This window comes from Tupaia chinensis, unplaced genomic scaffold, assembly GCF_000334495.1.
Source record: "Tupaia chinensis unplaced genomic scaffold, TupChi_1.0 Scaffold139757_1, whole genome shotgun sequence".
In the NCBI taxonomy this organism is placed as follows: Eukaryota; Metazoa; Chordata; class Mammalia; order Scandentia; family Tupaiidae; genus Tupaia; species Tupaia belangeri.
Genome location: NW_006199637.1, coordinates 2827193 through 2839250, shown reverse-complemented (window position 1 = coordinate 2839250; position 12058 = coordinate 2827193). Strand labels below are relative to the sequence as shown.

Genomic DNA, 12058 nt, shown 5'->3' with positions numbered 1-12058 from the left:
CCCGCTCCTGTCGGAGGGCAGTGCTGGCCCGCGGGGGGGGGGGGTGTGCTATAGCCGCTGTTTGAATGACTACAAATGTACCCCTCCATGTCTCCCAGGAGCCAGCGTCCTCCTCCCCAGCACCCCTGGGCCCCTTGCAGGTGGTGCCTGCAGCCCTCAGAGCCCAGTCTTGTTCCAGACAGAAATGAAGCCGGGCTAACATTGCACAATGACAAACTCAAACCATTATTCTGTCAAGATCCAGATGAAAAATAAGGGAGCCTGACATGCCATGATTTGTTAACTTGACATCGCCTCACTTTGCGATGCACAAATTTTAATTAAAATCTCAGGAGTGATTTGGAAGCCCTTTCACTGTATGCCTTTGGGCTCTTCCACGCTGCCCTGGGGGAAGGGCAGGGCCTCCTTATAACAGGGACAGGGCTGGAATGATGGTCCCTAAAGGATTGAGGGACTGCTGGGCCACCAGAGAAATCAGGGATGTTTCTAAAAGGCTGGAAAGATTAATTAACTAGCTTTTCTGGATCAGTCATGCAAGCTCTGCCCTTCAGGGTAAGGAACCTTTGAGAGCAAATGGAAACTCCCAGCCACTCACCAGTGCACCCATTTCACAGGTGGGGAAACCAAGCCCCAGGGAAGTGGTTTGCACAAGGACGTGCCCACTGCCAAGGCAGGGTGTGTGTGAGGGGTGGGACTCTGCCCAGGAAAGCGGGGCAAGCCAGAGGGTGCGTGAGCATAGGTCCCACTCTATTTACCAGGAACCTCTGGCTCAGGGCGGGTTGGCCAAACCGAGGGAGAGATGAGGAGTGGGTGGCAAGAGCAGGAAGGCAAATGCCCTTCATCCCCATAGTCACATAGAGATGAAAGAAGGCAGCTCCACTCCCAGTCTTGCTCCTCCCGGCTTCTCGGAGAAGCACCTGGAAACCTCTCCATCCTGCCGCAAAAGCCCCAGTCCACCCAGGCAGCCTGAGCAGAGGGCTGGGCAGATGGCCTGAGGCGGTACCCCAGCCTCCTTGGGGCCCTGACAGACCAGCAGCAGGTCCTGCCATCCCCCTCGTCTCGGTCTAGGGCACACAATGTAGCAGAAGGAGCTGGCTGGTGCAGGGGTCACTGGGGTGAGGGGTCAAGCAGATGGCCATGTGTGAGGGGCAAGCGGAGGCTCAAAGGGACCCGCAGGCTGGCGTGGATCAGCAGCGCCAGCCGGGGCCTCCAGTGAGGAGACCTGGAGTCTCTGTGACCTCTCTGCACCTCGGCCTCACCTGAGGAGTGGGGAGAGTTGTCACACCCGTGCTGCTCCGGGACAATGCAAAGATGGAGGGAGGCCAGATGCATGTGAGACACGTGTGGAAACCATGAGCCGCTGGGCCCTCTGCCTGGAGACCCAGGAGCCCTGGCAGTGAGGCTGCCTGCCGCCCATCCACAGCACTCAGTGCCCGCCTTCGCAGCTCCCAGGGGTTGCCAACCCCACCCCCGCCTCCTGGACTCACCCTCAGGGCCGGCAGGGAGCTGACCTGGTCCGTGGTCAGTGTCGCCTCCTTGTAGTACTTCCCAGGGGGGCAGAGCTTCAGGAAGGTGTCATGGATGCTGAGGAGAGAGGCGTGATGGCCACATGGGCTGGGAAGGAGACCCACAAGCCCCCTTTCCTGCCAGGGTGGAGGGAGGTTCAGGACTGACAGACACAGAAAAGTCAGTTAATAAATCTTTCCAGCCTTCTAGAAGCATCCCTGAGGCCTCTGGTGTGCCCAGCACACCACCGGGAGGTAAAAATGAACCAGGCACGAAGGAAGATATGGAAATACACTCTATGGCCTGGAACGCACCCTGCAAGTGTCATTTACTGCAAGTCAGAGCTGGAAGGGACTCCAGTGTCACTCAGTCCAGTTACTCAGTTACAGATGGAGAAACCAGTAGGGCCTTGGGGAAGCCAGGGTCTCAGCCTCTGGTCAACTACCCAGCCCCATCCTCAGCCCAGAGGAAATAGTTGTTGAGTGGCTCAATGGTGGTACACCTGGACCCACATGGGAAAGGTCCTGGGTTCACATCCCGGGACCTTCCTGGACATCCCAGGTATGCACGTACATGTCCATGAACCAGGTGCGCTGAGACTGGGTGTGGAAGAAATAGATGAATAGATTTTGAGAAAGAGGAGAGAGAAAAAATCCAGAAGACTCCAGTTGACCCAGCTGAGAGTACCAGCCACCTGCTTTCTGCTGGGTCACTGCTGACAGGTCCATTTGGATCCTACCCCTCTGCCACTAGCTGTGTGACCCGAGGCAGGTTGGCAGGCATCTCTGAGTCAACAGACCTAGGTTCAAATCCTGACTGTCCAGTGGAGAGACAGGCCCCTTCAGATGTCTGTGCTGGCTTGTGAGAGGGCCTGACAGACGGGAGCTGGGATGGTGCCTGGCTGTTCACGGGACCCCAGGACTCCATGGCCAGAAAGGACCCAGACTCACCAGAGGCTGTGCAGGTTTGAGAGGGAGTAGAAAATCGGGGTACAGAATGGACAGGAGGAGACCTTCTCTAGGAAGGGATGGAGGCGAAGGGTGGAGGGTGGACACCACAGGTCAGCAAGGAGGACCAGAAAGCCCTCGCTGCTGGAGTGTCCGGTGGTCTACAAGAGTGGGGCAGTTCAAGAGGTTGGCTCCAGTCACTGTCACTGCCATCGTTAGAGTTGCTAGTGTAGGGTGACAATGACAAGCAGACCAGAGATCAGATAGTGACAGAGCAGTAAAACCTGACACTCTTCTAGGCAGTCCCAAAGAGGAAGGTTCCTGGTTCAAGTCCTGAGACCTCTCTCAGTACAAGCCCATGCTCGTCCATGATCCCGGCCTGGCTAAGGCTGGGGGTGGAGTGCCGTGTCAAGACCCTGCTGGGGTGCTGGCTCTGGCAGTCTCTCTCTCTCTCATGAAATAAATACATAAATAAACCTTTTAAAAAGTGGACTAATTTGGGAACCAGCAGTTAGCGTAATGGCTATGTCGCTGGACTCCCACGTAGTCGACCGCGGTTTGCGTCCCGGACCCGGTGGTTTAAAACTCACTCTGGGCGCGTGTGCGTGCGTGCCCAAGATCCCGAGAGGAGAATGGAGGAGAAGGGATTGCGGCGTGACCATCCCCCCTGGGGGGTGATTTCTCGTTTTCTGTCTCTATGTCTCTCTCTGTCTGTCTGGCGAGCGCACACGCCCTTATAGTGAAAAACCTCTCAAAAAAAAAAAAAGTGGACTAATTTTATAAGCTCTATACATTAAGGAGCCTCCCTAAGGCAGTGCTCTCTCACGGCCTTCAGGCACTCAGGGTGATTTCTCCCACCCCCACCCCCTCAGGGGTGGGGGACAGCACTGGAGGTGCCTGCTGCAACTCTCACGGACATTTTTCATTTTTGATGACAATCTGGCGAGGAGGGACCACTATGTCTTTCACAGATGAGGATACCGAAGGCCAAGGAGGTCACACGGTGGCAAGTGTGAAAGCCAGCACTGCAGACACTGAAGCTCTTCCTTCCCGGTATGGAGAAGAAAGCGTCAGGACAGCTGGGGGAAAGAAGAGGACTCCATTGCCGTGCCCCTGACCCACTCCTGCCTTTTTATTTCCCAAACTCTACGTGCTGGGAGCAATCACATCCCTTCTCTCATCGAGTCTTCCCCACAACACCCCCTGGGAGAAGTGGAGGAGTGATCGTTTCTACAGATGGGTAAACTGAGGCTCTGGGAGTTTAGGAAGTATGCCCAAGGGCACACATCTGGGAAGAGACAGAGAGGAGGGCTGAACCCTTGGCCAGGTTTTTGGGGCTGTGCCACCCTCCAAAGGATCTACACCTTCTACCCTTGTGATGACTCTCAGCCCTACCCCCCAGGAAGGTGGTGCAGGAGAGAGGGCTCTGCCCCTGCATGCCTTCCCAGGTTGCTGAGGGGCTGGGCTCCCCGCAGATGAATCACGGCTACATCTTGCCTGCCACAAAATGCTCTTCTCCTCCAAATATGGATCAGCTGGCTCTAAATGGAACTCAGAATTAATCACTAATGGGCTCAAAAGTCAAAGCCATTTGAGAAACTCACACATTGAGCCACCAGAACGCGAGCAGCAGGCGGTGGCCTCTTCCACTTGGAGCCCAGAGACTCAGGCGGGGGTTGTCTACGGGCTCGAAGGCCCCCCAGACAGGGGAGGAGGCCAGCTCTGTCTCTATCCGCTGTTGGGAACTTGGACCTGCCACGTCCCCTCTCAGGTCTCAATCTCCCCTTAGTGAAATGAGAGTCAGCAGACCCCTGACACCCTCCAAATGAGCTTGGGCTTCTCTTGGGCATCCCATCTACCCCCTTTCCTTGGAGACCCTCTAGTTTTTGACTGGGTCCATCATTAGAATCCTGTAGGGAGTTTCTAAATGAATCTGTGTCTTACCCCCTGAGATTCCCATCCAAAGCTGAGATGGAGCCCAGGCATCTACGGGCTCCACAAGCTTCTCAGTATTTTTACAGCACGGGCAAGGTCTAGAGTATAGTTCATGTACAGGGATTTTCAGATAGTTTGTGGAAAATGCATATTATGACAAACTGTGCATAATTTTTTTTGCACCGAAATAAACTCATGCTTTAATTCCACTGTTCTATGAACTTTGTGAAGTCCCCTTGTCTAAGCACAGATTTCTGCTCCTTAATCCCCACCAGGGCTCAGCTCTCTGGGCTTTGTCCACACCTATGGGGTCGATGGTCCTTAGGCCTTTGGTACTGATAGCAGATATTTTACAAAAGGCTTCTCTTTACCTTGAACATGAGACATTTAGTCCACCTCCGAGCAAATCATTTCATTTCTCTGAGCCACTTCGCTCATTAGCCAAAAAGGAAGACAGACGCCATGATAAGAACAGCTACCACACACTCGGTGGCACTGCTCTCTCTGATGTGCAATCGATCGTCTCATTGATCCAATAACAACTAGGAGTGATTAGACTCTATTGCGCTCATATCACACTTTTTTAAGTATGGAAACTGAGGCTTAGAGAGGGTAGGAAACTCCCCTGTGTCGCACAGTGGGTGAGTGGCAGAGCTATGCCTTGACTCAGACCCTCGGCTTCCAGGAAACAATCCTAGAACCAGCCTACCTGCTGACTTCAAGGAGCACCAGGAAGACAAGCACTTGTGTCTGGGTCAAGGACTTGGATGCTAACATGAAAGAGTGACCTTGTGGCTGGGTTGGCCTGAGCAGGGACTGGGAACAAAGCATCAGACTCCCAAACCAGGCCCACTCCCAACCTGGGGCAGGAGTGGTCAGGTTAAACCTGGAGCAATACAGGTGGTCCAAATGCTCAGCCTGAGTCAGGCCCACCTGAGCCTCAGCCACCGAGATCTGGACTAGAGTAAAGCTGTGCCCCACCCAGGAAGCCCCATGTGTCCTCTTCAGTTTGCAGAGTCTCCAGCCATGGTCAGAAGGATCTGGCAACTGAGCCCAGAAGAGGCATCTGAGAAGCAGGGGTTTCTGGGGCAGCCAATTCGACCAAAAGTCAGAGAGGATTGCCCTGAAGTTGAGCCCAAAGTAGCCTTTTTCTTTCTGATACCAAAAAGACATGAAAGAGAAGGCCACAGATGGGAAGCTTAGGTGGACATGCCCCTCTGGGGGAGCCATGCCAAGGCAACCCTGGTCTGGGAAGGGGCTGGCTCCAAGACCAGAGTCTGTCACATGTGGTCTGTCCTCCCAGGAAGTGTCATCAGCAGTTCTGGTGACCAGATCTTTGTGTCCTCATGCAACTCATAGATAAGAAGGTGGGAAAGTGTTGTAGTGCCACCCTCCCTGCAAAGATTACTTATTTCTATCAGTCTCTTAGATATTTTTTGCAACTGGCTAACTCTATCCAGCTGTCCTGTCAACCAGTCCACATTTCTCTGTCACATTCACAGGAAAATCACAACATGGAGTCAGAGGCCACATAGGAAAACTGTTCAAAACTTGACCTTGGCAGTCCTGGATGTTTACTCTCTGTCCTGAGCATCACATTGCACCTGCTCCCTGAGCCACTGCCAGTGCAGCTGAGCATCGATATCAAAGTTGTCCCCTTCACATTGCAGACATAACACTGACACTAACCCTAATATATCCAGTCCCCCAGGTCTCCTCAAGAAGCTACACTATTATTAGTCTGTGTATGTATCCTTTCAGAGGCATTTGTCTTCTGTGTGCATATGTATGGATATCCCTTTATTTAAAAAAAAATAGTAGTGTCTATATAAACCAGTCTAGTTTTCCAAAATAACTCAGTTAAACAGGTTAAAAATGCAAGTAGTATTATATGATTTACAATTACAATGACCAATACCCAGTACTCCGTGCTCTCTCTCTACCCCTGCTCTCCAGAGGAAGAAATTTAAAAACATTTTGCTATTTTTCTTGGTTTTTACTTAATATTTATATAATATTTCTAAACATTGTGCTGATTTTGCCATCTGTTAATTTTTTTCAATATAGACATTATCTTGTGATCTCCTAATATGCAAAAAGAGGATTTCTTTCTTCCTTTATACTTCTCTTTCCTTCACTCTCTCAGTATAAAACAATTTGGCTGAATTAATATTCAGTATTTATATTGCTATAGATTATATATGTACTATTCAAACATTGGTCCCAGATGAGTTTCCTAGTATAACATGATTACGTTTTCTTTCTCTCAAGGCTTTTTGTTTTTCCTAGAGTTAATAATGCCTTTGTTTTTCTTTTGCATAGGTTTCAGTGTGTCTATCACTATTTCATCGCCAAACTTTCTACAGAATTGTAAAGTTCTTCTCAGTATGGCAGTACACATCATTTGATCCAAAGGTTCATTTTCTTTACTTGGAGGTATCACTCCTGGGACACCTGACTCCTTAATCCTAATCTAGAGCAACTGCTTTCCAGGTCTGCTATGCTGTTTTCACCCTTGAGTGAAACAGCATCATCAATATCATCCTCCTTCAACATCATCCTTATAATTAATTTTGCCTTTCTGTATGTTGAAATCCTTTGTTTTAGGATTTTCTATGTCTTCTTTTTAAATTTTATTTATTCATTTATTTTAATTTGATTAGAGAGAGAGAGAGAGAGAGAGAGAAAGTGAGAAAGCAAGCCGCCAGATCCAGGACTCGAACCATGGTCAGCCATGTGGGAGTGTCCAGCACCTTAACCACCATCCACCTGCTGGTCCCAGGATTTCCCATGTCTTCTAGTTTCTTGGTTCACCTACAAGTTTTAATGGAACACATCCTTCACAAACTCCCTAAGTGAAGGTCCATAAGAGATCATTCCCTTTTTTCAATTTTCAGATAAAAAATCATTATTAAGTGTTTGCTCTTGATTAATAGTTTAGCTAGGACTTAATTCTAGATTGAAAAATTTTCAATTAGAATTCTGAAGGTGTTTAGTCACTGTCTTCCAACATAAGTCCAAAATGATGCTGATTCCTGATGCTCTGTATGTAATCTTTTTTTTCTTTTCTTTATGGAAACTTTTAGAACCTTCTCATTATCTCTGGCATTCTGAAATGTTATGATGATATGACTTGGAGCATGCAGACCAGCTTTTCTTCTTCCCTCAGATACCTGGTGTTCCTTGGCTTTCTATCATACTTCAGTGGGACTCTAAAATGCTGACCAGAAGCTCACCACAAGCTTCACTGTGCCTGTTACCCTGTGTCAGGAGCTCACCTGGCTCAACTCTCTCCAGTTGGCAAACTCTCATCTTCTATTGGGGTGGGGCAGAGGTGCCTAGTGCAGGGTGACAAAAGGAATCACATAAGACTTTCGATCTCCCATTCTGTTTTCACCTGGCCCTACATCATGGGCGTGAGAGGCTCCTGGGCCTTTCGTAGCTCTTGACACCATCATTCCAGCCTCTGTGCACAATTTTCTTTCTGTTTTCTACTCAGCTAAGTCTGTATCATGGATCTATCTGCTTTGCACTTTTGAAACTTTGGTTGACCTCTCTCACCTACTGTCATTTCTTCTGTTATTTTTCTGTCCTTATGTGTTTCTTCTCCTTTAAAAAAAAAAAAAAAAGAATTCCTTTACCCTATTTTAAGTAGAGGAAACAGAGATAAAAGAAAATCCTCTATTCTCCATAACTGGAAGTCCCCTGCACTTTGCTTTCTTAGTAATAATATACCTTGAAGATGGGCTCCACATCAGACATAAAGCTCCTCCTCCTCTCTAAGGGCAGTATCCCATTCTTGATGAATCAGCATTTATTTCACCTATGTCCTCCTGACATGGGAATGCTAAGGTCAAAGTGCCTTTTCCATTTTGACCCAGGATAGCTGAGCCTCTCAAGTCTTTGCCATTTCTCTCCCATCCTTCAAATCGCTTTCCAGCTGTTCCACATCCTCAGTTATTCCTAGGCTATGGTTTCCTGGGTCTGGAAAATCACCTTGGTTGGAAGCAGCAGAGAGCTCTCTCTGGTATTTCTCTGTCCCCTTCATGCTTGTCTCTCCCTATCTTATTTAAAGATGTTCAGTACAGAGAAACAGAAGCAGAGCGGGAGCGGGGCCTTTTCACTCTTCACTCTGCCTCCCTGTCAAAGCACTGTCCCATTCCTGTTCTTCAAGGTCCCAAAGGGTGGGTGTCTGTGAGCAAGAGCCACCGAGCAGCAGACATGGCTCCGCTTCCTGCTCAAGAGTGGAGCTGTCAACAGAAGGGGTGGGCCAGAAAGAGCTCAGAGAGCTTCATAGAGAAGTTTGCTGTGGAACCTTCCTGGCAGCACTCTCAGAACCCCGCTTCCATGGGAACACAGGTGGAGCTGTGCCCTCCTCAGGGGATGGTGCCTTCAATTGGGATGGAAATTGGTTATAAACAGGGTCTGGCAGAGGCCCTGTCAGGGCCTGAGTGGGCAGTTCAAAAGGTAGGCGTCTCTAAAGATGGTTTGTCTCCAAGGAACTCTTTCTCCAAAGGCCAGTACAGAACAAGTGAAAATGGAGGGCGGCATGCGGGAAAGAGAACCCAAGCCCTCCCATACTGCTCTTTCCTCACTCATCCCCTCCCCACCAACCACCGCCACCATGCTCACTTCTTGGCATGTATGAGGAGCCCTCAGACCTAGAGAAGACCATTGGGAAGCCCTTGGTGTAGAAGGAGGAGCAGAAACAGTCGTGCTCTAATGCCTAGAGGAAACCCCTTTGAAGGATGATATGTCATACTTATCCAAATTTTAAACCTTTCTCCCCTTTCTCCAGCATTTCAATGGCTAGGAATTTCTCTGGTAGATTTACTTTTACCAGTGGGATAAACTCTTTGTACATAAATATTTAATATAGCATTATTTGTGGAAGTGAACCTTAAATGATTTAAGTGTTCATAAAAAGGGGCTGGAAAAATGAATTATGGCTCATGAGGGAATGATCCATAACTATTTAAAAAAGAATGAGGCAGAGTTCTATGTATTTCATATAAAACTGGTCAAGATAGAGGGGAAAAAAAAGGTGTAGAACAGTCTGAATAGGATAAATGCCAGAGTGTAAATGGGATAAAACTCCTGGAGGATGCATCTGTAGGTCTGTGCATGGAAAATTCTGGAAGTATTCACTAACTGAACAGAGGCTTGGGAAGGACAATGGAGAGTTCTTTCATTTAGAACTTTTATACTATTTGAATTTTTAGCCATGCTCACATATTACTTCTTACATTTTGATTTCTTTTTTTTTTTTTTTAAATAAAGAGATGGGTTATTTCATTTAAAAATTTTTAAAGTTAACTTATTTCTGACAGAGAGGGAGAGAGAAAGAGGGAGAAATACAAGCATCCTCCACAGGTCTCACACTACGATCTCCCCCCCACCCCCGCCAGGCTTCCCAGTCAGCGAGGATCATGGGCACACAAGCACATGCATACCTGGTATAGAACAGTGAATCTGGGAACCAAACCCTGATCTTCCACATGGCCTCCAGCATTGCAGGGCATTGAGCTCAATCTCACTATTGTGGCTGGCCTATAGATTTCATTTTATTTTTATTCATGTGTTACTTTTTAGAAAATATATGGGTAGTAGGATATAGGTCATTTGGAGTTTTGTCATGTTTTTCTATATTTAAAAAAGCAAAGGAATGTTGTTTTAAAAGGAAAGCTATGGTCTCCAGTGGCTGTGCCTAGTTTCTGTAGCTCTCTGTGTCCTGGCCATCCCTCATCTCTGCTTGGAGGGGCTCGTGGTTGTGACAGCCATTAACACACCTAAGACTCTGCACGGGAAGCGTGTCCTGCAGGCTGGACATGGTGGCTGTGGAGGGCTAGTCTGAGCAAGGAGAGGTAGCCAGGCTAGAGTGTCTGCAGTCTCCTTACTTCAGCCTCTCCCACCTTGCCCAAGAAATGTCTTGGGGAGCTCATTTATTCATCTAATGAGTTTTCGTTGAGACTTGGCCTGAACCAAGCACGGATACACACCCCTCATCCCATTCATTCTCCCCATAGTCCCTCCAGGGGGGCATTTGCAGCATCTCCATGCTGTATGACAGCTGTCCTTGGCCAGAAGCCTTCAACACCGGACAGGGACCAAGACTGCTCGCCATCACACCCTCATTGCCTTCATGGTGTCTGGCGTGAAGCAGCACCAGAGAGAGTCTTGAGGAGGGGAGAGAGGGGACAGAGGGAGGGCTGAGATTCAGTGATGCACCCGAGTTCACCCAGCCAGTGAATGCCAAAACGGTCTTAGACCTAAGCTTCCCAAGTCCTTTCCTTGTTTTCCTCATTACCCCAAGGAGGCCCTTCTAGCTCCATGATCCTATTAAACAACAACAACAACAAACTGTCCTGGTTGCAGCAAAGGCAGAGCAGCCTAGAGCCTGATGGTTCCTTCAACTCCAGCGGGGTCTTCAAGGCTGGGGTCTGCTCTGCCTGCCTGTCTCAGCCTCATAGGCAGGGCTGTGGGGCTCTGAGCAAGGACCATACTCGGGGGCCAGAGTGAGGCCGTACCCGGGAAAGAATGCAGCTCAGGGTAAGGGGCGGACAAGAGAGAGGGGTCTGGGGCCCTCTACTCACCACAGGATTTCATTTCTGGTCAGGAAGGTCAGGGCCTGCAACAAATCACAGAGACGTGACCTGCCCTGCTCCCTTGGGGAGTCCCTCCCCGTCCTTGTGACCTGGGAGAAGGGTGCTGGCACAGACCTAGAGAGCAGATCTGAGACAAGACTGAAATCTGGGCTCTGGAGCAGCAGCCAGACGGAGGAAGTAGCCCCCATGGACTAGTCTGGACCATGTCTGGACCTGCCTCGCAAAGGCAAGGGCCGCCCCACCCTGCCTAATAAACTGCAATTTCAGGCAAGTTTTCCCATCATCCTGCCTGCCTCGGGGAGCTCCCACCTCTGTTAGAATCCCAGCCTACTCTACCTACCTGGTACTCTTCCAGGTCCTCCCAGTGCATCTGGTACCTCAGACATTGCCCCATGCTGACCCCACACTTCCCTCTGCCAGCAGCAGAACCTCAGCCCCAAGGGCTCACCAGTTGCTGCAACCAGGAGACCGGTTGTCATGGCGACCTACATTCTACCTTCTGCCCATTCTACCTGAGCCACTTAGTTGGCAAAGAAATAGATTCTTTTATCCCCAAGGCTAAGAGATGGCACCTCCAAAAAACCAAACAGCAAAGCAGCCCAGGGGCCAGCCAGTGGAGCAGTGGTAACACGATTACAATACTGGACCCACATGGGAAGGTCATGGGCTTATGTCCCAAGGCTGCCTGGTTCACACCAGGCGTGTGCGTGGGTGCCTGTGATCCGGGCTGGCTGAGGCTGGGGGTGAGTCATGGTGTGAGGACCCTACTGGGTGCCTGTCTATTTCTCCCTCTCTCTCTTATGGAAGAAATAAATGAATAGCCTTAAAACAAAACCAAACAGCCCACTAGTGGGGCTGAGAGTCAGCAATCACACTGCCTGGGTTCACGTCCCAGATCTACCATGTGCTGACCACATGACCTTGGACAATGCGTCATAGATTCCTCTTCTGTAAAACAAGGATGAAAAGCATGGAACTGCTGCGAGGACCAGTTGAGTTAGCACAGGTGACAACGCCTGGCATGCAGTAGCGCTCAATGAGTGTTATGAGAATCACGTCTCAGCA

General features: G+C 49.5%; 1 protein-coding gene across 1 annotated transcript in view; it reads right to left on the bottom strand.

Moving 5' to 3' along the window:
• CIB4 (calcium and integrin binding family member 4) overlaps positions 1-11444 on the bottom strand; it is a 65666-nt gene extending 54222 nt beyond the window's left edge. The window contains exons 1-3 of the mRNA XM_006162189.2: positions 11334-11444; positions 10982-11016; positions 1488-1584 (exon numbers count right to left, since the gene is read on the bottom strand). Of these exons, the coding sequence (XP_006162251.1) occupies positions 1488-1584; positions 10982-11016; positions 11334-11387 (186 nt within the window). The 5' untranslated portion in view covers positions 11388-11444. The remainder of the gene's footprint in view (positions 1-1487; positions 1585-10981; positions 11017-11333) is intronic.
• Positions 11445-12058: the final 614 nt, after the last annotated feature.